At 42.8% G+C, this 27,688-nt stretch overlaps 1 protein-coding gene across 10 annotated transcripts in view; it reads right to left on the reverse strand.

Moving 5' to 3' along the window:
- WDFY3 (WD repeat and FYVE domain containing 3) overlaps positions 1–27,688 on the reverse strand; it is a 182,118-nt gene that overhangs the window by 9,268 nt on the left and 145,162 nt on the right. For 5 of the 10 annotated variants that reach the window (XM_036338502.1, XM_036338493.1, XM_036338452.1 and 2 more), the window contains 13 exons: positions 26,625–26,679; positions 26,216–26,356; positions 24,205–24,322; positions 22,934–23,040; positions 21,143–21,296; positions 14,729–14,820; positions 14,293–14,505; positions 11,690–11,837; positions 10,525–10,679; positions 8,423–8,581; positions 5,693–5,872; positions 1,405–1,587; positions 343–439 (listed from right to left, as the gene is read on the reverse strand). In XM_036338502.1, coding sequence (XP_036194395.1) covers positions 343–439; positions 1,405–1,587; positions 5,693–5,872; positions 8,423–8,581; positions 10,525–10,679; positions 11,690–11,837; positions 14,293–14,505; positions 14,729–14,820; positions 21,143–21,296; positions 22,934–23,040; positions 24,205–24,322; positions 26,216–26,356; positions 26,625–26,679 — 1,802 coding nt within the window. The remainder of the gene's footprint in view (positions 1–342; positions 440–1,404; positions 1,588–5,692; positions 5,873–8,422; positions 8,582–10,524; positions 10,680–11,689; positions 11,838–14,292; positions 14,506–14,728; positions 14,821–21,142; positions 21,297–22,933; positions 23,041–24,204; positions 24,323–26,215; positions 26,357–26,624; positions 26,680–27,688) is intronic. The other 5 variants (XM_036338472.1, XM_036338442.1, XM_036338510.1 and 2 more) reach the window with 3 other exon arrangements.

Consider the following 27,688-nt stretch of genomic DNA (forward strand, 5'->3'; position numbering starts at 1 on the left):
TGTGGGCTGAGGTGCAGGCCGTCTATTGTCCAGTACCTCAGCCTCCAGGTCCTACTTCGTCGTTTAGAACTGAAAGCCCAAGCCTGAGGTGCTCAAAGAAGCTAGTAACTTACTTACACGGTTAGGTGGAGCCAACTCCAAGGCCCTAACCACTGCGTGCTGCCCAGGGAACTAGAGGAAGCCCAGCATGAGCCTGGCCACTTCCACAGCAGCTGGTGGCTGTGCTGCTATGGCAATGCCCAACCACCTCAGGCTCTGGTTTACACTGTTTGATGAAGTTTATACACAATGACTTCAAAAAACAGGAAAACTCTTATATAACATTTTAGGAAATACAAGTACCTATTTGTGCTTCTGGACAGTCTTCCTGCATTTCCAGGGCTTCTGTGGGCTCCGGAGCTGGTGTTTCAGGAACTTGCAAAAATTCCATTCTCCAAAACTGAATTCAAACAATGTGCATGTTACTGGGTGAAGATGGGGCCTCGGGGTGAAACAGGGGACTGACATCACATAAACATGCTTCCCATGCTGTGTTTGAGGAGATGCTAATGGGTGTTTCATGGTGGAGGGAAAAGGACTGTGGTCAGTAAAGTTTGAGAAACATGGTTCAACTAAGTACTCTGTTTTGTTTCCTATAAAAACACCTGAGAGCCTTGCATATACTAATATGTGCTCTGGATCGCTAAGAAGGCATTCTGTAAGAGGGGTCCCCACACGCCCTCACCACTGGAGCTTGGCACAATGCCTCATGCTCCCAGAGAAAACTGCTATCTAAGGTGCAGGGTGTGGCAGGGGAGGGGCTGATGGCAGCCTCACTGTGGCAGGCTCAGCGGGCTGTGACTAACAGGGCGGCGATCAGCTGCCCTAGGCTTTCACAGCGTACAAGGAAAGAAAAGCAGCACAAAGAAAAATCTCCCGGGAGAAAAAGCCCAGTGTTAGAACAGACCACAAAGGAAAACACTGTGGTCCCATTTTCTGCAGAGGCCCAACAAAGACAGCTGAGAGAAGGTAGACTATCTCGGATTCAGGGGATCAGGCAGGATTGCAGCCAGGGAGTGGGTGACCTCGGATTCTCTGTAGAACAGAGACAGTCCCTGTCTTCCCTAAGAAGTCATTCGCGGGCCCAACAGCCAGTACTTGCAGTTTGTACGTTTACCAATGCAAGGTGCCATGGAAACCATGCTTAGCGCCTATGGGTGTCACACTGTCGGGTGGTTAGCAGCACTGACTACTTGATGGGAAGAGCCATGTCTGAGAACAGTGGCTCAGGCCTGTCTGAGTCTGAGCAAGAGCTTCCGGACCACGTCACAACCTGTACAGGTGCCCTTCCATTACGGCTGCTCCATGATGTCAGCTGCACTAGGGCAGTGGGTGTCCTAATACGCTTTCCTCACAGTGACTTACCCGGACCACACCGTCCGAGTGTCCCGTTACTATGACGTTCTGGGTGTCCCACTCGTTCATCTCGGACACGCAGCAGCAGACGATCTGCTGGCTCCTCCCTGTGAAGGTGTTCACACTCACGACGGGGTTCCCGTTGATGCTCCACACGTGGATGTATGTGCCTGCACAGGACACAATGTCCCCCTGGAAGGCAAGGGAACTCTCAAGCACGACATACTGCATCCTAGTTCCAGAAGCAAATGAAATCCTTGGCCAGCCTCTCAAAGCCCCCTTCAGTCCTGTGACTAGCGACTGGGTGATTGCTGAGGAGGCCTGGAATTCAGTGCTTGCTGACTTAAAAGAAAATACCCCAAACAGAGGCCTTTTTAAGAATCCAAGGCTGAGTGGCTGCGGCCAAGGGGACCTCATGGAGACAGCGGTAGGACCTCTGTGCTGTCTGTGCCCAGCACAGTGCTGAGTGAGGCTTTACTCCCTGCCAACACCATCTGAGAGGTGAGCTCCTCCCCTCCCTCCACTGTTTACAAAACCGATTCATACCTTTCTTATAGGGACGAGTGCCGGGAGCTGGTCCATGCTTGCTGTTTCAAGGGACCTGGCATATATGGCATACTGTTCTTAATATGTTTGCTCACCTTCTTGGCACTATGTGTTTTAACCAAGGTCTCTGAGAAAGGTTGTTTCCCCAGGTAGGGATTTTCCCCTGAAGTTAGGGAGGGAATAAAACCTCTTAACTAAGTGCCAGGTGGGTAATTAATCACTTTAACTACAAACAATCATGCTTAAGCTACATAATCTTTACTCCCTGGAATGGAGATAAGAAACGCCCTAACCTTTGGAATAGAGATTGATAGGATTGGAATCAACGGGTATAAATACAGATGTAAGAACACAGAACTTAGGAGACAGAACCTAGGCACAGAACCTACACAGAACCTTCTCTAGAGACAGAAGAACTTCGCTGGAGAGAACATGGCAAAAAATCCTGGACAGAAACTGGCCTCAGAACCTAGAGACAGAACCTAGCGAGAGAACATGGCAAAAGATCCTGGACTGAACCTGACTACAGAAATTGGCAAGAGAACCTGACTAGAACCTGGTGATTGAACCTGGCTGGAGAACCTGGACAGAACCTGGCTGGAGAATCTAGCGAGGGAACATGGCTACAGAATCTGGCTGGAGAACCTGGAGAACCTAGCAAGACAACATGGATACAGAACCTGGCTAGAGATCCGAAGCAGAACCTCTCTGGAGATCCAGACCAGAACTTGGCTGGAGATCCTGGCTGGAGATCCTGGCTAGGCTGCTGATCAACTGAACACTGTCTCCGTGTCCTTCCTTCTTCGCCGACTCCTTCTACACCTTTGGGAACCCCTGGACCTGCTGGGGTTGGACCCCGGCAGACGAGAATCCCGCCCCACTTAATTTTACAAAGTGAGTCCAGTGAAAACTACAGGGCCAAAGGGAAATCCTGCAGTCTAGGTACAGCTGCCTCCCTCTTCAATAAGAAAAAGATGACATCTTGGAAACAGCGTAAGAGACTATTTAAAAACTTGTATTCACAGTAGGGTAGGGGAATGAGGAAAAAAGAGATGAAAACTGGTATATATGTCACTTGGCAAACTGAATAAACCCTAAGACTCCCAGCACTGATAATTCAGGTTTTCATGAGTTCCGAAGACAAAAAAGTTTTCTCCTCAAATTTTACCAGGCTGGGGTCCACCCAACGTGGTGAGAATACAGCTCACGACTGCTAAGGGCATTAAGATGCTTCCGGAAGCATCTCCTGCTTCCGTTACTAGTTACTGGGGCGGACCTTCAGACGTTCCATTGTGACTTTGTGCGTTTAGCCAGTGCTAGCCCTGCTTTAGTAAAAAAGCTTAAGTGACTGCTTAATATCACAGAGTGAAGATGTGAACCCAGCTCTCTGGCCCTAAAGCCTGGACACCACACCATGCTGCCTCTCACCCCTGAGCAGCCTGTTATGATGCTCACTACTGAGTTTAGAACCTACTACTGTTCTCCCTCCTTCCCTTCTTCCTGCTCTTCCACCAAGACGGTGAAAACCCAAACAAATAAAATACTCAGCAAAGCATTGCTGTGTCTGCCTCTGCATCGGCCACTGAATCATCTGTGACAACGAGAGCCAGCCTCTCCCTCCTGTACTGAACAATGAACAAGGCTTTGTCGATGACCCCAGGGCACCTCCATTAGAGAGCATTAGACCAACCCTGTGGTCATGGGGTGAACATAGGAGGAGGAATCGAAGGGCAAGCAGCAAGGCAGCTTAGGTCCAAAATGTAGACTGAAGTAAAGCAGGCTTAAATTGGCTGCAAAAATACAACACGAATATAAATCTTTTAATGAGTTTTTTCCCCATGAATTATTAAGAGGTTACAAAAACATCTCACAAGAATAAAACCAAACACTTTTCCATAGTGTTTGCAGCAACTATTGCAATCCAACGGGTGTATATTGGCTCAAATAACTACTGACTATGAGCAAAACTCTCAGTATTTAAGTCAAGAACCCCAAAGCAAGGTGCTTGGAATAGCGTGACCCAGGGTTTGGCTCAGAGCAGCACCGCTGGACCAGAGCAGTTCTGGTGCACTGACATGTCAGTAAAACTTAGGCTCAGATGTTTGCAGGACCAGCCCTAGGTGCTCTTCTGCAAATATCTTAAACCTTTTCAATACACCAAAACACAAATTTGACTCTTTACCCCTGCACACACCCCACCCACTGGCAACCCTGGTTACTCTTACTGTTATCAGACACTCTAATCTCCATTCACCAGAGCTGAATTTGTATCTTTTTCCTTTTTCTTTGAATGACTACAAGGTATTTGACTAAAAGCATCATACTTAGTATCTTCTGGTATTAACTAAGATGTAGCATCCCTCAGAAGGAAAGCTGTCCGCTTGGGCGATGGTATGATGTGGCTAGGGCTCTGTGTCACACACGATGACTCTGGGGGGAGGGGATCTAAGGAGAGAGGTGGGAATGGGCAGATACGGCTAAGAAGTGATGAGGCTGGGGGAGTTCTGGTTGCTTTGCAAGACTGTTGTGCATATGTGGGCATACAGATGTGATAACTTGTCCCTTGGACACAGAGACCTCAGCCTTTGTAAACCTACCCCTAGTTATCAACACACCTTAGTGACAATGACTACCCTCCCCTTTCCCCACTCAGGCAGGCCTGGTCTGCATGGGGGCTCCTAGGCCAGTGCATTTATTTATCCCAACTCATTTAATTTGTCTGTATAATATCCTTTGTTAACTTTGAGATCTGTTTTAAGAATCTATACTAATAAAAGAGTAATATGCTAATTAGACTGGACATCTTCCGTACGTCTTGCAGACAAAGCCATGGTGGCAGGGACCAAGGCAGAGGCAGTTACAGGTGATCAGGCCGGCAGGGGGGAGCAGTTAGAGGGCAATCAGGCCGGCAGGGGGGAGCAGTTACAGGGCGATCAGGCCAGCAGGGGAGCAGTTAGGGGCGATCAGGCCGGCAGGGGAGGGCAGTTAGCGGCGATCAGGTTGGCAGGGGAGGGCAGTTAGGGGGCGATCAGGTTGGCAGGCAGAGGTGGTTAGGGGTGATCAGGCAGGCAGGCAGGTGAGCGGTTAGGAGCCAGCGGTCCCTGATTGCGAGAGAGATCCTGGATTGGAGAGGGTGCAGGCTAGGCTGAGGGTCACCCTCCTTGCCCTGTGCACAAATTTCATGCACCGGGACTCTAGTCTATAATAATAAAGGCATTATATGCTAATTAGACTGGATGACCTTCTGGAAGAAGCCAGGGCTGCGAGGGAAGCCTGGGTCTCTGGTGCCAGAGGGAAGCCAGTGCCAGCAGCTGGGGGAAGGAAGACCTCTTACACGAATTACGTGCATCGTACCTCTAGTAGTCCTATAACAATTTTTTTCTTGTTTGAGTACCCAAATGTTATTTTTTTCACTTTACATAGTAAATAATTTGAACATATTTCATAAAAATTTCAACACAATTGTAACATCCGCAACAAATTCTACATAGTCCTTGTTTTAAAACCACCTATTTTACAGTGTTTTGTTCTGAGCCAAGTCTTGCTCTTTGAGGTACGCAGCACTGAATGAATTTTAAGATAGAACTGCTGAGTTATAAACTTTAACATCCATTTGCTTTTACAAACAACACATAAATCAAGGAAATGAGTCCTTAACAACCAAGAGCACACTCAGAGTCATCTTTTATTTATGTTGGCTAGACCTACTTGTTTTCCTAAACATGAACCAAGAGGACAATTTACTACTTACTGTTAATTCATTGATACAAAGAGCAGAAACCGGAGCTCGGTGGCCTCGAAGCTGGGTTAGGAATGACAGTTTGTTCAGATCCCAGATGATGCAGGTTCGGTCACGGGACCCGCTGACGATTATGTGATAGGCAAATGAAGCTGTGGCACAGGTGACGGTGTCAGTGTGGCCAAGCAGGGCCTATAAAGGAGAACAGAAAGCTCAGGCTGATCACAGGGACCATGCAGCTGAGGGGGACAGCAGACCCTGGATGCACCAGGAAATGACAGCATGTGTGCTGGGATGAGCATCAGGCGCAGCGTCTAGAAAGCCTTCATTCTGCTCCTGCCAACTGTTCTTGCCTTAAGCCACTGGGGGTGGGGGGGGGGGGCAGGGAGCAACCTGGAGGGCTCTGGAGGCTGCAGTCTCTGTTTTTATATTAATTCTTTCCTGGACTTGGGCCAGTATCTTGGAAGGAAGAGAGAATGGTACTACAACCCAGCTTGGTTTCTTTCTACCATTTCTATGTGGAGATGTACTGATTATGGCCCCCAGAATACAGAAATTTCAGCTCTTGAATCTATTCTTTCATGCCATCAATTCCTGTTAAGTTCATTGTAAGGAACTGCAATTGTATGGATTTTTTTAAAAATATACAAACCGTGAGAACTGCATGGTTGTGGTACATGGTCCCAGAAGATAAAGGGAAAATGTGGCTCTTATGTGCTTGTTGAGCTGTCACTAAACAGGAGACACAGGCAACTGTGCCCCAGAGGGACTCCTTCTGCAAACTAGATACAGAGCAGAAACTTTTCTCTTTCGCTGGAATAGGAAGAGAAGCAGGACCCATGGAAATGGCAATGCGGGCAAATAAGTATTTTGAAGAAAATACAGTTAGGAGTTCCTAACAGTAATCTGAATTTACTATTTAAGTAATGAAGTGGCTTAACATTTTGGTCATCTTTATTATATGCTTATTAAACCCCAGGAGGCTGTTTTAAATAAGAAGCACTTTCTACTGAGGGTTACTAGCCTAATAGCTCCAAAGCTCACTTTCTAAATGGAAAAAATTGTAAGCAGGCATCTGGATCAGCAAACTATACTGTCAGTCTGTCTCTGTCTGCTCATGTCAAGACTGCATCCCTTACATGGCTTACCTTCAGACTCAGCAGCCAAGGAAGTTCTGGCCATATAGATGGTTGTTGGAATATAAGTACAAGGGGTTCAATTCTTTCCATACATATTTTGTTTGAGTTCGGCTTTAAAATAAGTTTTGGAGTCATGGAGAACTTTACATCCTGGCTTTACCACTGAGAGTGACTTGGCTATGTGTCTCTAAGCCTTGGTTTTTCAGGTGTAATGAGAGCTAATAACTACCTTGTAGAACTGTGAGAACTGATGTTTTACATTTTTTAAATATTCAGCACACTTTCCTAAAATAGTAGGTGCTCAATAACTGGGAGATACTGTTATTCTAATTGTCAAATTTGTATCATAAAAGTACTTAGATGTATACTACACTAAAAAACAACAACTGTGTGATAACTCACAAATCAAATGCTAAAAGATGATTGCTTAATCATAAAAGGATTCTTGCTTTAAGAATCTAAGAAATTTAGGATAGTCAGTACTTAAGAAGTTATAAAAAATATTTGTTAATATTATCATCAATGGATCTACTGAATATGTTCAGGAGTTTGTTATATCTTTAGGGATACGATAAATGAGGAAAGAGAAAGACAAAGGAACCAAAGATTTAATGGTCCAACTGAACGAAAATTGCCCAGAAAGGAAAGTAATAGTGAATCAGTAGCACTAATATAATCTGGTTTGTAAAATTTCAATTTATATATAACTTTTGAGAAATATTTATGTTACTTGTTTATTTTAAAATATACTACCGAAAGACAGCATGCCTCAGATCTTTTAAAAAAAGACCTTCATAGATAATTTTTAGAAATAGTATTTCTGATTTCATTTCCTGTACTTTTTAGACCCATTCCTAGCAAAAGAACATATATTTTTTTGGTTCTGTCCATTATGTTGGAAGCGCCTTAAAATTAAGGAAGTTTTACTTTCTCTAGAGCAAGCATGTCAAATTCAAAGGCTAACACAGGCCAAATAAAGAAGGTTTAAGTTTATGTGGGCTGCAAAAAAACAAAAGCTTCAATTTTCATAGAAATGTAGGGTTATTTTGATAGAGACATGCTGAATACAAAAGGCTGAAATAAAGAGTAATTGTTAACATAATAGAATATTTTAATAAAAATTAAGTTTTTCTTGAACATTAACTTACCAGACACTGAATAACTAACTGCACAAACTAATAAGCGTAACGCAAATAAACCTATTTTTCTTATTCTCCGAAAGTGAAGTATTTCCTGTTGCGCACACCAAACAAGTCAGTTCAAGACTAATGATGTGGCAATAGGCTGCTAAAATATTTGCTGCTAGTATTAGTGGAGAGAAATGGTGTGCTTGTGCGTAAGGCGCATAAAGGAAATGAATGCAACACGATTATAGTAATCAGTCATTAGCAAACGTTGTAGTTCATTATTAATAATTATGTATAACAAGATATTGTAAAAATTACGTTATGAAATTTTTATTAAAACGTTTCTTACATACCATTATATTGACTGGGCTGCAAAAATATTCATCATGGGCCGCATGCGGCCTGTGGGCCAGAGTTTGACATGCTTGCTAGAGTGTGGGCAGCTGAGATGGGATGTCTTTCACCTATTCTGTTACCTGTTTGAGAGTGAGGGTCTTGGCCTTTTCTTTTGAGGTGCCCATGTCCCACACACACACAACTGTGCTTGTTCCACCCGTGATGACCAGCCTGGGGTTGGGGCAGATGGCACAGAGAATCTGGCCCCACTCAGACAAACATTCATAGACAGTCACTGCCTGCAAAATAAAGCAGATGTGAGACACAGGCCATCAAGTACCATGAGTGTTGGAAACACAACAAGCATACTGTGTGAAGGACAAAGGCCTCTAGGCAGGTCCTCACAGGCAAATGACAGGACATTCTGGGCTGGTTTCAATTTAGCATCCTTTCCACTGAAGCTCTACTCTGAGCTACCCTCTACAGCCTCCTAACCATAGCTGCTGCTAGAAACCTTAATGGGGGCCTCCAGTTTCTTCAGTCCGGGAAGATGACGTCAGACTCAGTGATGTTCTGTAAGATGCAGGGGGATAACCTGGTAAAGGATGTGTTTGCCGTAGCCACTTACAATGTAAAAGGAAGCATGAACGCCACTGATACGAATGTTAACTAAACGCGTTACAGTGTGACAAACAGACTTCTGAAAGGGTTAGGTAGCACCTTAATTAGGCAGGTTTAGGGAGTCCCAGAGATCAGGAGGGTCTATGGGAGAGGAATACATAATGAAGACTTGAATACATAATGGAGGTGCTTATCTTACTTGTACAATGGATAGAGAAATGCCACAGAAATATCTCTGTCCTGTGCAACTAAAACAGCCATAAACCAAGGACAGACAGGAGTATCTCTGGCGTGAGCAATTAAAGTGACCATAATTTAGGCCAATCGTAGCCCTGACCTGAGTAGCTGGGAGGGCTATAAGATAAGGCTTTCTTTGCTAGCACTTTATGGGAGAAAACCATAAGATAAATCAAAAGTGACTCCAACCAACAAGATAAGAGGGAGAGAACACAGCAGACACCACATGGGCTTTGAGCTTTGAAAACTAATTCTATGTAGTAGAATGACCAATAAGAAAGGGTCAGGTTCAGACAAAGAACTGTAGCATATGTAAACTGGAGACAAAGGAACACGAAGGGGGATTTTTTTGGTTTTTCAGAGAGAGAGAAAGGGAGGGGAGGGGAGGGGAGGGGAGGGGAGGGGAGGGGAGGGGAGGGGAGGGGAGGGGAGGGGAGGGGAGGGGAGGGGAGGGGAGGGGAGGGGAGGGGAGGGGAGGGGAGGGGAGGGGAGGGGAGGGGAGGGGAGGGGAGGGGAGGGGAGGGGAGGGGAGGGGAGGGGAGGGGAGGGGAGGGGAGGGGAGGGGAGGGGAGGGGAGGGGAGGGGAGGGGAGGGGAGGGGAGGGGAGGGGAGAGGAGAGGGGAGGAGAGGAGAGGAGAGGAGAGGAGAGGAGAGGAGAGAGAAGGCTCCCCCCATTGGGGGACAGGGGCCCTCCCCATGGGGTCCCCTTCTGTCCATCCAGGAGGGACAGAGTCTTAGGCTTAGAATCTAGAATTAGGGTTTTAGAGGTAGTGTCTGCTTGCAATAAAGGTTCTGTACTTTTTACCTATCACCTTCTGTCCGTGGCTTCATTCTTCGAATCCATCGGACAAGACCCCGGGGAAAGCGATCACCCTGCTCAATAAAACAACCCAAATCACCGGCACAGACTGTATCCCTCTTGCATGTAGGAGGGGACTGTCAGAGGGCGCACAGGGCACTAAAGGATCCCTACACACTGCCTCTCCCCAGGGATACTTACAGGACTTATAGCGGCCGCTGACTCTTGGGGGATGCGGTGACAGGTCTCCGTCAGCCATTTAAGAGAACTGAGATGAGAGAGCCAGGCAGTGACTCACCAGGGGAGGCTCTCTGGCTGTAAGAAATGCTGACTGCCTGGCTGGCTAGGACCTCTTGGAGGAGTTCTAAGAGTGGAGGGAAACTGCTAGTCCCCAGAATACAACTTGCCCCAAGAGGCTTGTTCTGTAAGAAGCATGACTAGTCCACTCGCTCCTTTTCCTGCTCTCCCTTCCTCTGGGCCTTGGAGGGCCAGTTGACAAGCCCTTGGCGTGGGCTTTCTCCACCCCCATTAAGCAGTATACCCATAAGAGCAAGATGAAATGAATGAGAAAGAAAGGATGCAAACCTTGTCTGACTCATAGGTTCCCAGCCTGCAGCTGAGGTCTGCGTAGCCCCAGGCGAAAGTTTTGTTCCAGGTAGGTGGGATAAGCACCTTGTTCTGTTCTACTGCAAGAATGCCTTTGTCTGTGCACACTATTTGTCCCACAGGCTCCTTGAGTTCTACACAAAATGAATCAACACATTACAACAAGGGCAGGGAAAATAAACTTCATTATTCCATAGCGGATGGTAAAGTAATCCCAAATATTCACACAAGCATCCTGACAACAGGGCCGGAGAGGTGGAGCATGGTCTGTCAGTCTCTGGAGCCCTGCCCTCCAGGCTTCCCCTCCAGCCTTGCTGTCTGAGTACCTGGTGTGCTCCCAGCAGTCAGGCCTGCCTTCTTGACTGCTAGGGCTGTGCAGAGGGATCTGGGATGTTCCCAGCACGTCACACATAGACTGAACCAATTTAGACCTTCGGCACCTCTCAAGTTATAGCCACCCTATATTCCCTGAAGAAAGGCCATGGTGCTCCCCGAGAGGCCCAGGTTCCCTGCTCTGCCCTGAACGCTGCCGACCACACCAGTGCTCCAGAACCCTTGCTGAGCAGAGGCCGGAGCTGGTGCAGGGCGAAGTCTGTGTAATGAGGCAGATGGCCTAGAGCTGGTGGCCAATCCAATTAACCAGACTTTGAAGCACCAATATTTAGATTTCTTTAGATGATAACTTCAAGACTTTGCAAAAACATTTTTTTTTTTTAATTCTAAGGAGAAAATAATCCACTTGCAAAAGTACGTTTAGCTAGCTCATAAATACTTTTAATTGGCATATTAAAAATGCAGTCTTGTTACCATTATTTCTAAATTGGCAGAATATGTATAAATGAAGGTGGCAGAAGTTTTTCTACATATATAATATAAAGGGTGAGTTACAGAGTTGGTACTTTAGAATTTTCAATATTTTAGTAGGAGGAAGAAACCCTTTTGGTTCTTTTTCATGGAAAATCCAACAGGCCAAAACAGAAACAGAGAAGGAGAAAATCTAATGAGTATTTGGTGATTTAACACATAAATACAGCACTCATTACAAATTACACTATTGTCATAAAGCAAAGTTGTTATTGCTCAACTAGGATTCTTAAATAATCCCACAGAATCATGAATCAAAGGTTTATTCCCATCATCTTACCTTTGACAGGTGTCAGAGAAGGCCGCAAGTTGTCTAGATGATGGAAAAAGATCTTGTCACCTGTACAGCCTGGAGGGACAGAGATTCCTGCATTGTCTCCATTGAGCCGACTCCTCACTCGCTTTGGTGGATGAGGTTTCTTAAATAGCTGGTACGAGATCATATGATACATTTTACAATGAAAACTAATGTTTATTAAGCTCTATTACATGCCAGGTATTATGTTATTTCACTTAAGCATTATAACAACCAGCAGGTACTGCATTATCAAATTCTGAGGAAAGAAATTATAAGAGGCTCAGAGACTGCCAGAGCTCTCGCACCTTTGGAAGCAGGGACAGGGCTACAACACCATAGTTTGTGTCACCATCGTGGTACAATGATTTCCTAACTTTTCAAAAGTCAATTAATTTACTCAAACTATAGTCAACTGAGAATTATTTTCCAATGGTGTCTAAAGATTAACTAATTCTTATAGATCGACACCGCTCTGCCACGGAGGGCAAGCAGACATTCTGTTTATTGGGCTATTTCTGGCTTCAGGTGGTTTTTCTCTGTGCAACATCATTTTGGTCTCTTAGGTGTTGCTAATTTGCTGAAAATGTAAACATTGTTGCCTTCTTTTTACTTTGCCATGCTGTAAAGGAAGAAAGAAAAAAATCTTTGGCATCTCTGTTCGATATTTCTACAGGATTAAAAAGTGTTAATGTACATTTGAAATGACTTTTTCAAATACTTTTCATCTTCAAAATAAGCGTTGAGCTATCTCCGTCAGAAAACTGCTATCTAAGGAAGATACTAGGGAAAGCTTAGAAGAAGTGAGGTTTAAGATGAAAGTAACACCACCACATTATGAATTTGACCAAGAAAAATGCTATGCACAGAGAAAGATATACATTCTAGGCTCCCAAACACTTAACATACTGTCCCTATTTTATCTACATATAGGGGTACAGTATCAGAATTCTGTTATTTTCTATAGAAGTTAATAATGACCCAAGCCTCTGAAGTTGTATAAAAAGACCCACACACTTGGAGGCATGTTTATGAATGAACATTTACTACGAACTTTTATATGAGGATTTCAGGACAGAGCCAGGCAAAGGTATAGAAAGAGGCACGAATACGGTGACCAGGAAGTTTAGATTTTTTTAGGACTGCTACACTTGATAGTACTCTATATTAGTCACTGGAATATCCTAGAAATACATTATTACCCAGACTCTATCTTCTAGATTGCTTAACGCTTACACTCAAAAATAGAACAAACATCCTACATGTATGTATCTTGATTATTTTTAAAAAATATGTTTTTATTAATTTTAGAGGGAGAGAAAGAAAAACATCGGTGGGCTACCTCCTGCATGCCCTCTATTGGGGATTGAGCCTGAAAGCCGGGCATGTGCCCTGACTGCAGACCCCTGAGTGCACGGGACGACGCTCAATCAACTGAGCCACATCAGCCAGGGCTATCTTGATTAATTTTGTTCAGAATATTTTTTCCCAGAGGGTATGAGACATGGTTTCTGTGCTTAAAACCCTCTGCAGAAAGGAAAGGCTTAGCTAAGAGTCTTCAGCTGTGATTAGTGTTTATCAACAAGCATTTCACTTTACAGTAAACTTGGTTCCTTCACTGGGGGATCAGATTGCACCAGGAACAGTGTAGTTACAGGCTGTCCTGCTGTCTGTTCCTCTCAGTTTTTCCATGTACAAAGACAAGCCATTGTTCTGTGTTCCCAGCTGTCAGCTCTGGGAACCACTAGGTTGGTTAACCTACAAAAAGGGAGTCCAGGAGATAGCTGAAGCAGGAACAGAGAAGGATAGTTGAGGTCAAAGTGTGGGCACTTGGGGAAAGTGGATGGTCTGACCGGCCCACGTAAGCCTTCTCCACAGTGCTGGTTACTCCTGGTGCACCTGCCCTCCAGGTGTGTCCTGGACAATGGGGACAAAAGAAGGGAGGGAGTCTCTGAGCTCTGCTCGTAACTGAAGGTGATTAGAGCAGTTGGTGCAGAATGGGTCCCAGGCACTCCCATGGCAGGCAGTTTCACATCACTTATCAGACCTCTTTAATTCGAACTACCTGTTCCTGAACTACTTACTGCAAGAGCTCCCTAGGTGGCCCTCTGCTCCTAATTTGGCTCCCCTACAATGCATATGCATGTGTGTGCATGTGTGTGCACGACTGTGGCCAGAATGATCCTTAAGATCTAGATATGACCACGCTATTTCTCTGCTTAGACTCAGCACTGGCTCATCACTGGCCTCAGGATGGAATCCCATCTCTGTGTATACTGTGCCCCAGATCCCCTGCTTTCCTGACGAGGCTCTCCTCACCTCTTGCCAGGTCTTGTGCAGGTATAGGAAAGCACACCCTGCACTAGCCTGCAAGGAAAACTCTCCGTGAACAACCAAATTTCTACTTATTTGTACGTAAAAGGGAGGAGAAAGCAATACTCTTGGAACCTATTGGGTGATATTTATGGTCCTTTATTGAAAACTTAGTCTAACTTTAATTATTATTTCGTATGGTATTGATCATGTAAAGAAATGCTACAGCACTTAAAAACGGAACCCGAGAACACTGATGATAAGAACATCCATACCTGTTTAGGAATCTGACCAAAGTTGTTAATGAACCCTATTGTGGCTGTCTCCTTCAGTGGGTCGTTTATGTTGTAGATATCCACTTGACCCTCATAAAACAGATGGTGGAAGACGTTTACAGCTTCTACTGCAGCAGGGCCTTGCTGTTTGTAGCCAAAGATTAAGTCAATCCATTCATGCAGATGGGCACTCACATAATCACATTCCAAAGCCTGTAATTCAAAGCAAAGGTTCAGTTACTGGCTGACATTTATTAATTGCTCAGAAAGGAAAAAAATTGGCCAGTGATCAACAGGAATTAAAATAACTAAAAATCATAAACACAATATTAGTAACTTGACCAAATGGGTGATACATTGCTCAAGGTCCTCTCTTCATACTGTGGCCAATGGCCCAATGAGATCCAAGCTCAACTGCCAAGTGTACCCCCATTACCTCTCGGTGGACTCTGATGAATTCTCGTGGGTCCCCTTTTGCCCAGGGTGGGAGGATAACATCTCCAAGCTTGGTGCCATTTTGTTTAGAGCCTGTGCAGTTGGATACATTAAAAAAATATATATAGATATGAAAAATGTGATAAATAGTAACTTCATGTTAACATAACAGAGAAACAGTGGGTGTAGATTCATTATCAGAACTATGAAATCTTACCACCAGGACCCTCAGATATCATCTGCTCTGCTATTTTCCTAAGACTGATCCTTAGTGTACTTCCTCAGAGAGATTTATTAAGTGTTAGCAAAACAGAGGGATGCTCACAGTCAAGTGACTTCAGGAAATGCTGAGTTATGCAAAGTTGGGCGTTTCTTTCCTGCAAGACTCCTCAGACACGTGGCATTTCTCTAGGAGGGATATTACAACATGTCTAAAACTTAACTGACCACAGGAGTCCTTAATGAAACATTTTATGGGGCTACTGTTTTGAGTTTGGAAAAACCCCTCAAATTTAATCCCCATAGGATGGATGGCTCATTTGGAAGACAATTAACATTTCTCTAAACCAGCGGTTGCCAAGTGGTGGTCCATGGACCACTGGTCAGTGAGGTCTGAAAGACTGGTGACTGCTGCTCTAAACTCTGCCTTTTTTAGGCTTTTCCAGAATGCTTCGTGTTTGGTGAGTCATCAGTAGTTAACTAGTACTGATATTCTTGTCTTAATGTTCTGACAAAATTTTGCCATTCGCATGGAGAAGGCTATTGAAAGAATTCCCAACTCCTCAGTAACTTTCGTTTTGCTTTCTTTGCTTAAGAAGAAATGAGTTGCAGGCTCCTCCCTGGCCTGGGCTCTGGTCAGGGTGTGTGCAGGAGGCAACCAATTGATGTGTTTCTCTCACATCAATGTTTTTCTCCGTCTTTCCCTTTATCTCCCACTCTCTCTAAAAATCAGTGGAAAAATCTATTCAGGTGAGGATTTTTTTAAAAAAGAAGAAATGAAAGTGCCACTGTCTCCTTGGGATATTTGGAATACATGGGGTTTCTCATATTTCTGATGCATTAATTCTTCAGGGAGCTCCATAGAGCTGATATATATTTTGCTGTAAAGATTCTCATTAAAGAAATCTATACTAATAAAAGCCTAGGTGACCATCACGTCCTCACATCATCACAAGATGGCCACCACAAGATGGCCGGCAGGGGAGGGCAGTTGTGGGCAATGAGGCCAGCAGGGGAGGGCAGTTGTGGGCGACCAAGCTGGCAGGGGAGGGTGGTTGGGGGCAATCAGGCCAGCAGGGGAGGGCAGTTGGGGGCAATCAGGCCAATAGGGGAGCAGTTAGGCGTCAATCAGGCTGGCAGGGGAACAGTTAGAGGGTGATCAGCTGGCAGGCAGGAGCAATTAGGGGCAATCAGTCAGGCAGGCAGGCAGGCAGGTAGGCAGACAAGCGGTTAGGAGCCAGCAGTCCTGGACTGTGAGAGGGTGCAGGTTGGGCTGAGGGACACCCCTCCCCCGCCTGCCCCAGTGCACGACCAGGCCTCTAGTAAAATATAAAACTCAACCTTTTGCTGTTAGTGTATCATTTTAACAGAAAATAAAAATTTGGGTAGACTACAGGCTACCTGACAGAAACAGAAATATCATGTTGTGATAATGCACACCAAGTGACATGTATTCCACGTGTTCTTGTTATTCTAATGTATTGTTAAAATAATGTATTCTGTTAATTTAAGTTATAGCCAGATAATCACTAAGGTATTAAAGAAACCATTTGCTATGAAATCTATCCACAACAAAACACATTAAATGGGACTGGCATCTAAGGAAACAGGTTCTTTTTTCACTTTTTAAAAGTAACACCAAAAAGTTAACTTGAGCTTATAGTTCTGCTAGGTACAAATCAGATGATCATTATAAAAAATGACTCTATAAACAAAAATGTTGCTCACTAGCTTAACAGCAGTTGGTTAGATAAATAGCTACATTAGGAATTTTCATAGAAAAGTGCAACTGTTCAAGTTTTAGAACACAAAGACAGTTCCAAGTAGTGGCCAATAAAAATATTTTCCTTAGAAGCAATCTTGTTTTCATCATTGTTATTTGATGGGCTTATTTACAATGTGATATTAAGTGAAAGATACACAAATCAGTTTATTGTTTAAAGGAATGTCTTGACTTGGTTAGAAAAATTACCATAAAACTTAAGAAAAAAACAAAACAATCAACTTATTACAACCGCTCCCCCCTTTCACACCCTCATTCCTGTACCTTAAAATGCCCTCCAGGCCTAATTTTTTGATGAGGTGACAATTCCCAGGCTATTTCAAGTATAATCTGCTTTTCAAATTTTTGCTCATAATCCCTAAATGATTATGTGATATAACTGTTATTTAATCAGCACTATCTGCAGTTTTAAAACTTAAAGGGAACAGGTCTATAGAAAACGCTTGGTTTATCTAATCCTGCCTCTGAAGCGCCCCTCCAAGTACTGCCAGGGTGTGAGGACAAGAAAACCAGGAGTGAATGTCACTCAGTCCAGAAGCAGGGAAAAACTCCAGTGATTTTTCTTTTAAACCATTTACCATCTTTTCTGGGCAAAGGGGTAAACATATTCTATTGCTTTCTTTTTATGGGAGTGAAACTTACATAGCATAAAATTAACTATTTTAAGGTGAACAACTCAGTGGCATTTAGTACGTTTACAATGTTGTGTAATCATAACCTCCCTAGTCCCAAAACATTTTCATCGCTCCAAAAAGAAACTTTGTACCCATAAAGCAGGTGTTCCCATTTCTCTCACCCCGTCCCTGGAAACCACCTACTCAGGATATTCCACATATATGGAATCACACATTATGTGACCTTCTGTGTCTGGCTTCTCTCACTTAGCCTAACATTCTGAGGTTCATCCATGTTGCAGCATTTATTGATACTTCATACTCTATGACTGAATAATATTCTATTATATGTATACCAGAGACCCTGTGCACAAAAATTTATGCACTCGGGGCGGGGGTGGGGAGGTGGGGTGAGATGAGGGGTCCCTTAGCCTGGTCTGTGCCCTCTCACAGTCTGGGACCCATCAGGGGATGATCACCTGCTGGCTTAGGCCTGCTCCCTGGGGGATTAGGCCTAAGCTGGTAGTCAGACATCCCTCTGGCAGGCTGGGAGCCCTCGGGGGATGTCAACTTGCCAGCGGGGAGCAGGCCAAAGCTGCAGTTGAACATCCTTAGCACTGCTGAGGAGGCGGGAGAGGCTCCCACCACCACCGCTGTACTGGCAACAGTCAGCCTGTCTGGTGGGTGAGCAGAGCTCCTGTCGGAGTGCACTGACCACCAGGGGGCAGCTCCTGCATTGAGCATCTGCCCCCTGGTGGTCAGTGTGTGTCATAGTTACCAGTCATTCCCAGTTGTTCTGCTATTAGGGTCAATTTGCATATTACCCTTTTATTATATAGGAGTGCCTGGCCAGCCTGGGTGAGGAGTGATGGCTGTTTGCAGGCCGGCCACAGCCCCTTCAGGGTGGGGGGTCCTGCTGGGGTGCCTGTCCAGTCTGGGTGAGGGGCTGAGGGCTGTTTTCAGGCTGGCTAAGCCCCCCAGAGGGGACCCTCACCCCATGAGGGTGTGGCCAGCCTGGGTGAGGGGCTGATGGCTGTTTGCAGGCTGGCCACTGCCCCCAGCCACCGGAGCTCCCAGTGGAGGCTGGCTGGAAGCAGGTATCTGGGATTTATTTGTCTTCTATAATTGAAACTTTGTTGCCATGAGCGGAGGCCATAGCTGGCTCAGAGCAGGCAGGAAGCTTGGCTTCCTCCATCGCCTGGGCAACCAAGCCTCCTGCTTACTACAGCTCTGTGGCTGCTGGCCACCATCTTGGTTGGGTTAATTTGCATATAGTCGCTCTGATTGGCTGGTGGGCGTGGCTTAGGGCATAGCAAGGGTACGGTCAATTAGCATCTTTGTCTTTTATTAGTGTAGACTAGAGGCCTGGTGCATGGGTTTGTGCACCAGTGGGGGGGTCCCTTGGCCAGGCCTATGGGGATTGGGCCAAAACCGGCTCTCCGACTTTCCCCAAGGGTCCTGGATTGCGAGAGGGCGGTTTTCGGGTGACACACCCTGGAATCAGGCTCCCCCCTCTCTGGTTCCAGGTGCGTCACCTGAGAACCGCAGCTGCCAAATCACTGCAGCTCAGCAGCTCCTGTGTTGAGCGTCTGCCCACTGGTGATCATTGCGCATCATAGCTACTGGTCGGACAGTTGAACGGTCACTTAGGCTTTTATATCTATAGATAGATTCCACAATTTGTTTATTCACTGATTGATACGTGGGCTGTTTCTACCATTTGGATATTACAGGCAGTGCCTCTTTGACCATGAGGGTACATGCACTTGATGCCCTGTTCCAATTCTCTGGGACATATACCTAGAAGTGGAATTGCTGGGTCATATGGTAATTCTATGTTTAAATTTTTGAGAAACTTCCACACTGCTTCCAACAGAGGCTGAACTATTTTCCATTCCCATAAGCAACGGACAAGGTTCTAATTTCTCCACAGTCTTTGATGTTTTCTGTTAGTGCACATTTTTGTTTTTCACATTACAAGCCATATTTAGATGTACAGTGGCACCTCACTGTGGTTTTGATTTGCATTTCCCTAATGACTAATGATAATGAACATCTTTCATGTGCTTATTGGGCATTTGACTAACTTCTATTCAGGTCCTTTGCCCATTTTAAAATTGAATTGTTCATCTTTTTGTTGTTGAACAGTAAGAGTTCTTCATATTTTGGACACTAGGCCCTTAGAAGACACATCGTTTTCTTTGTGAAGGTTTTCTTTTCACTTTCTGCATAATGTCCTTGAATGCAGAAAGTTTTAAACTTTGATCAATTTCAATTCTCTTTTGTTGCTTGTGCTTTTGATATCCCATCTAAGAATCCATTGCCTAATACAAAATCATTAAGATTTAACCCTATGCTTTTCTCTTACAGTTTTATGGCTATAGGTTTTACAAGCAAATAGTGCTTTATGTAGTCTGTGATTTCATGGAAGAAAAATGATTTCTTATGAAGGTGAGTGTGACAGAGTCACACGGTCCTTTTATTATTCACGTGAAAGTGGAGCATTTGGTTGGGTTTGTAAGTAGTCTGGCTAAAACATTTTTGCAACACAGACTATTATAATGGATCTAGTGTTTCTGAAAGATCGACGGTATCTCTTTCTGTACCTTTCCATATTTGTGTCTTGGAAAGTGATGTCCCTAGGGAAGACAGTCCTTTTCCGAAGGAGAACTATAAGTAAACCTAATATAACACTAATGTGCAGCCATATGCAAATGCTGTGTACACATCAGTTGTTTTTCCTTATTTACTATCCATTCTATTCCTTCCAGTAACCAACACTCCCTCCAACTCCAAGTCCTAGAATTTGGTGTCTTTAGCTACTCATGGGTGAGCTCCAGGACCAATCAGAAGTAATGAGACTCAACTTCAGGACTTCTGCTGGGGCTACTCAGAGAGTCATATTATCTTTTCCATTGGACCTGGAGCTATAATTTCACAAAGTTAGGACTGCTGATGGATAAATTAAGTTAAAATTGTCTTTAAAAAAATCAATCAAATAATTAGATATGAATAGCTTCCTGAATTTTCTGTTAATGAAACATTTTGAGGTAGTATAGTAATGATTTATATGTTGAACTCTTAAATACAGTATAAAGTAGAAGGTATAAAAAAATATAAAACAGAAGAATATCTGGCAGAAATATCCTACAGTGGAAACAATGGAATTATTATATGTTTTAAAAGAAATAACCAGAAACACAGATCAGCAAACTGTGTTCCAAGAAACTGTAACCAAAGTCAAATCAATTTCCTGTAGCTCTTAGATAACACACGGGGAGCAGAGCATTGATGAAATTTCTCTCCTTTTTATGAATGTTGATTTGGTCCTGTTTTTCTAGAAATCAGTACCCTAGCAGGATAAGAAAAGGAATTTACTTACAGTTACTATGAAATTCTAATTTTAAAACATATTACATGTAACCTGAGAGTGCCTCAAGCAATACATAAGATTTAAATAATACATGAAAATTTGGATACACCACTATTGGCTACTAATGGGTTTCAATTGTAATAATTCTCAAATAAATTTTTACCTCATGTCTGTTTTCATTGACATAACAATGTTCTGACCAGAAGATGTAATCTGTGTCAATTTATAAATGTTTCCCAGACTCTAGGTTTGAAAGAGCCATTTTTCTTTTTCTGCTTAATCGCAGACACCCAATTACAGTCAACAGTGGCAGCTGAATCACAGTGCCATCTCCTCAGTGTGTACTGCAGTCTTTAGAAAAGTGACTTATTTTTACCAATGTCTTTCTGGATGACATTTCTAAAACAGTGCCACAGCTCTACGTACCCAGATCAAAGTTGTTGGAATTGAACAGGAATTCTGGTAAGTAAAAAAATTCTGGGATCAGTTCTTTCACGTCTGCCATGTTGTGCTTTGATGCTGAGTACCAGGCCTCCCGCACACTGTGAAACATCCGGTCAGCCAGGTCAAAGTGGCCTCCCTGTGGGCAGAATGAGAAGGCACCTCCCTATTAGAGAAGCAGTCCCGCCTCACAGCTTCAGTCAAGCTCAAGGGCTTGAAAACCCTGAGCTGATGTTTGCTGACCTTTCCATTTCCCATCATCCTATGTCAAATACACTACATTTTAAATGATCACCCCCCAAAATTAATCTAATTCATTATTTCTGGGGTATTCTTTACAAAGGGTGCTCAATGTATTTGTTTTGTAATCAAAGTGAAATCCAAATGTAAAGACTTTAAAAAGCCATTTAAAAAAATACTAGTTTTTAGAGAGAGGCAAGACAATAAGGAACACAAAATCTTCCACATTTTGATGATGCTCTCTTAAAGACTATAGTCATTCACAGTTGGAGATGTTCCAGGTATATATGTGCTTGACTAATTTCACAAACAACATTACATTGAAGTTCTCACACCAATGAGAATTAAGTGGAGAACTAGGAAGGTGATCAAAAATATATAGATTGATAAGACAAATTCAAATAGAAGTGGGATTTCTTTTGCCCACCAACCTCTTCCTCAATCAAGCTCGTTATACTGTGTTTTAAGCGAACACAGAATAACCGTCTCTATGATGAAGTTCACTGTGGCCATCACACAATCGGGCCTCTAGGACTTCTCCCCACACTTACTCTGCTCCAGACACATTGGCCTCCTTGCTGTTTCTGAGGCATCTCAGGCATTACACTTGACTTGGGGCCTTGCCTGGGCTGTGCCCTTTGCCTAGAACACACTTTCACCAGACACTGGAATGATTAACTCCCTTTCCTCCTTAAAGTTTTTGTTTAGATGTTACCTTTTAAAGAAGACCTACTCTGATCATTCCTTAAAATTGCATCGTGCCTGGCTAATGTGGGCCAGTGATTGAGCGTCGGCACAATGGGGGTTGCAGGCTCAATCCCCATTGTGAGGCATGCAGGAGGCAGCCGGTCAATGATTCTCTCTCATCGCTGATATTTCTATCTCTCTCTCCCTCTCCCTTCCTCTCTGAAATCAATAAAAACATATTTTTAAAAAAACTTCATTGTAACCTCCCCTGCCTCCCATTCCTGTACTTCCCATTTCCCTTTCCCTGATCTATATTTTTCTGACAGCATTTATCACATTCTAAAACACTTGACAATATAGTTATTCATTCTGTTTGACTGGCTTGGCTCCCTCAACCAAAATAGTATATAAGCTCTACACGGCAAGGCTTTTGCCTTTATTCATTAAAGTACTCCAAGCACCAGAATTCTGTCTGAATAAATGAAAGAGAATGTGGAGAAAAGCACCTATAATTAAGAAAACAGCAAATGAGCTAGACTAATTACTTTTCTTTCTTTCTTTTTTTTTTTTTTAAATGTTTGTTGAATTCAACCAATTAAGGCTGAATTCCATATGCCTGGCCAGAAAGCATATGCTACTTGCTTATTTGACTAAAGGACCTTGGCACTTGTTTATTGTAAACAAATTCTGGCTTATTCATCAATTTTGGTACAGCAAAATTTCACTTTAATTATGTTTTGATTATGGGTCCTCTTGTAAGGCAAGATAACAGTATATTTTTAAAAAGCAACAATTTTAAATAGAAAGAAGGCTTGTGCAGATGGGACAATTCTGAATTTAGAGTTTTACCTGCAGCCGTAAGAATATCTGTGTGAAAGGCTCCATCCTCACTAGGTATGAAGCCACAATCATGGCAGATGAATAGTGGGTCCCATAGTGGTAGGCTGGAGTTTCTCCTGCTCAAAAAATTACAGCAACATTGAAAACAAAAGAGTAAACATAAAAAATAATATTAGTATTAATAGGCTTAAAAATGCTGATGACACTAAATACAGCTAGTGACACTAAATACAACTGTGACACTAAATACAGCTAGTGCTGGCGTTTGTAGCATGAAAACTTTGCGGTGACACTGTTCCCCTCACTTACATATTGGGCAGCAATGAAAAGTAAGTATAACCTGATGCCTTTCCCTCAGCATACCTAGCAATTACTGTTTTGAGGCTAACTGTAACAGATAACTCTGAAGAGCAAAACATCTCCACTAAAGCAGGATATTTGACTCGCAGATACTTTCCATTAGGTTCTGGCTCTGCATCACCATATTTCCCTAAATTGTCTATGAATATTATGCAATTTTTACTACTCTTATTGGCGGGGGGGGGGGGGGGGAAGAGTCCAGCCCTGGCTGGTTTGCTCAGTGGTTAGAGTGTCAGACCATGCACTGAAGGGTCGTGAGTTCAATTCCCGGTCAAGGGCACATACCTGGGTTGCAGGTTTGATCCCTGGCCATGGTTGGGGCCGTGTGGGAGGTAACCAACCAATGTGTCTCTCTCACATCAATGCTTCTCTCCCTCCCTCCCTTCCACTCTTTATAAAAATCAATGGGAAAAGAGTCCACATAGGGAATAATGATAGGCTTAGTTCCCTCCCGCCTTTCTTTTGCTTATTTTTGGGGCACACATGATAAACATTAAACATAATAATAAATAATAAGTAAGTAAACTGAGGTGTTTCAGAAGGCAGTCAATTTTTTAATTTTATTTTTTTAATGCAAAAGGGTTCTAAAAATTGAGTCAATAAATGAAAGAGTAATTCCTAGCCTACATATGAGTCAAAGTAAAGGCACATTATGATGGGAAATTTCTGCCCTGTGCCAAACAGACATACTTTAGTTTTCTGCCAGTACCTGATAGGCTACTTAAAAAAATCCCTTCTAAACATGGCCATCAGTTGGCATGCAAAACCAGATTTTCTACTCTGATAGCTGTATAGATGTGTGCATATACAGAGATAATGATATATAAGCAATTTGGGAAAGATGCAAGGAGATCAGACCACTAAATTAAAGGCTTAATTTTGAAATTAGGTAAAAGTTTATGACAAGAAAAGTTACTTACCATTAGGGTCTTCCCAGTCTTTATATCGCTTCTTATATTGAGCTAATCGTTCATCTGTCTGCGCTCCCATCGGCTTCGCCAGGTTTCTAAATGTCTTGGGATTAGTAAGATCGACCTCCTAAAATACAAAATAAACCTAGTTCCACATTACCATACACCCTCTATTCCCACCATTCTCATAATGGTGGCTACAGCTGACAATGGTGACTTGTAAATGTGCTAGTATCTTTCGGGTCCCACAGCAGAACTGGACTCCAAAACAATGCCATGCACCTGCTGGTCATTCACACTTTATAGAGAGGCACACGGCAGTTTGTTAAGTGGCTTGGTTTGAAGACCACTGCTTTGGAAATTAAGTGTTAACAGAGGAGGGCACTCAGGACCCATGTCTGGAGATGAGGAGGAGGAGGGAAAATCCTCTCCAGTCTTGGCAAGGACACAGCAGGAGACTGTGGACACAAAAGCTCCAATTCATCTTCATCCTCTGTCACCCACATACTAGTATCTAGAGCAGTGGTTCTCAACCTTCCTAATGCCGCGACCCTTTAATACAGTTCCTCATGTTGTGGTGACCCCCAACCATAAAATTATTTTCGTTGCTACTTCATAACTGTAATTTTGCTACTGTTATGAATCGTAATGTAAATATCTGATATGCAGGATATATTTTCATTGTTACAAATTGAACATAATTAAAGCATAGTGATTAATCACAAAAACAATATGTAATGATATATGTTTTCCGATGGTCTTAGGCGACCCCTGTGAAAGGGTTGTTCAACCCCCAAAGGGGTTGCAACCCACAGGTTGAGAACCGCTGACCTAGAGGAACAAATCCCCTCTCTGTTCTCTTCTCCACCTCCCCTGTTTCACGCTGACCTTACTTTTGAGCATTTCCTTCATAGAGGTGATTGGAAAATGACATAAAGTAGAACACTCAGGAATTCATTCACCTCTAAAAGGCATCAGACCAGGCCAAGTGACTGTGACTGAGACGGAATCTTTCTGTCTGCCAGATTATTTTAAAGCTCATCTCTAGTTGACCTAACTCATATATTTGAAAGTAAACCTGAATTTACATCCTGAGGGTTTTAAAAGTAGAAATTAGAAATATGTACCTGTGGGATATTTAATTTGTATTCTTTTAATAGGGCATCATAACCAACCAATTTTGCCAAACTTGTACTTTAAAAGTCTTGGGCAGGAGAAATTGATCCACATTTATAAATACAAGTCAAATTAGTACATTTGTCCCCTCAAAATCTATATGCAAAATACCTCATTAATATTTTTTTGGTTAATTCAACAAACATTAAAGTGTATGCTAAGTACCAGGCATTATTGTAGAGGTTGGGAATTGAGAGACATGTAAAATAGTCTTTGTGCTCAAGGACCTCACAATCAAGTAGGGTCAAACACAAATCATGATTATAACAAAACACAGCTTCAGGACAGTGACACCCGCATGTGTCCGCAGGTTGGAATGGAGCTAGCCAGGTGAATGTGTAATGGGAGAGAAGGTGTGCAAGAGCACTGGCAGAACTCCACACTAGGAGTATAGCGTGTGCAGAGCAATTGAAAGACGTCAAGGAGATGGACAGGTAGCCCAAATAGCAATCCTGGGACCACACAAAGGACAGATTCCTAGGAGTTACTTTGTAAAGGGCACAGTACTGAGGCTTTTAAATTCTCTCCAAATCGTGATGATGATTCACTGAATCATTTTAAACAGAGGGATGACTCAAGAAGATTTCTGTTTCTGACAATGGCCACAGTGCAGAGAGCAGAGAGACATCCACCAGTGGATACAAATTAATTAGCACTTAAGGAAACCAAATAGAGGTTATGAATAAATACTCAAGAAGTTGGTCAATTATCCACATTCTGTACAAGTCCAATCTAAAGCTCTTCTCATCTTCTTGGAATAAGTGCCTGCTGAGAACTTTAAACTATAAAACATCTAAGCCATTGCAGTATCTCTTAATTACTTTTGAAAATGTGTTCCACTTACACAAAATGACTCGAGATTTACCTCTGAGTCGTAATCTGCAAGGATCCAAGGAAACACAGGATATTGCATGAGGTCATTGTATGATCTGCCGGCCAAAGTGTTCAAGTGCATCAAATACTGGAAGTTGCTGATTTCACCTCTCTTGGGAAAGAGAGATAAGGGTTCATTTTAGAGCAATCAATTACATCCACTATGTTCACTTTCTAAAATGTTATATGCAAAATGAGGTAAAGAATAATTTATTTCTTATAGATTTCAGAACATCAAAATGTTTTCTAAAAAGAACAAAAATAAGACATTTTTTCTATGGTACTTATTTTAAGGGTTATTAAAGTGCCTTTTTAACTGTATGAATTTGCACCATCCAACTATAAATTACAAAGGAAGCTTCCGTTTTCATTAAGCTTACCTCCCATCTCTGGGTGACAGACTTCTCTCCAACCAAAGTACTAAGCAACCCAGACCTGAAATCAATAAATAATTACACTGTAGACAAAAGAATTTTAAATGATTAATTTAGAGTTGACAATTTTAAGTCACCTGGTCCAAGAATTTTTCAGACTACGGAGGACCTATTAGAGGGTCATAAATCAGTTTCATCTTCTTAAAAATAAAATAACATGGAATTGAACGGAAGAACACAGAACATTGGGAGGCATCACATATAGTAATGAAAGTATTTTCAGTGAATTTTGTCTTAGCTTTTCTACCTCAGTTTGTGTGTTGTGGGATACAATGTAGAATATATTTTTTACTGTGGGTAATGGCAAAGAGTTTTAAAAACAATTATCTAGTACAACCTTCTGACTTTTCCAATAATCACTATGTAAAAGGATGTAAAGACATTATGTTGGAATAACAAACAATATACAATATTTTGTACATAGTAGGTACACAGCATATTTTCTAAAAGAGATGTTGAAAGTGAATGAGAATATAAATTATTTTGACAGGAAAGTCACTGCTGTTCAGGTTATTTAAAATTGTGGACATTTTTTGATAGCAGCCTTTTCTAGAATGCTATAAAATCCTTATTTAAAATTTTTTTTTTTTTATTGATTTCAGAGAGGAAGGAAGAGGGAGAGAGAAGACAGAAACATCAATGATGAGAAAGAACCATTGATTGCCACCCACTGGGGATTGAGCCTGGGGGCAACCGGGCATGTGCTTTGACCAGGAATCGAACTGTGACCTCCTGGTTCATAGGTTGATGCTCAACTACTGAGCCACACAGGCTGGGCTAAAATCTTCTTTAGGTTTACCAACTTTATAACACTGATAATTATATTTTGAAGACTGCAAAGTGGCCGTTAAACCAGAAAGCAAACACTTAACTATGCATTTTATTGACTGAAAGGAAATTAATAGATTCAGCTCAATGGCATAGATACCACTTTCCATTTATACTTATAAATTCTTCTCCCATTTGGAAAACTGAATGTATAGGATGCTTTCCCTGGAAAAAGAGCTATG

This window comes from Myotis myotis, unplaced genomic scaffold, assembly GCF_014108235.1.
Source record: "Myotis myotis isolate mMyoMyo1 unplaced genomic scaffold, mMyoMyo1.p scaffold_m19_p_1, whole genome shotgun sequence".
Classification (NCBI taxonomy): Eukaryota; Metazoa; Chordata; class Mammalia; order Chiroptera; family Vespertilionidae; genus Myotis; species Myotis myotis.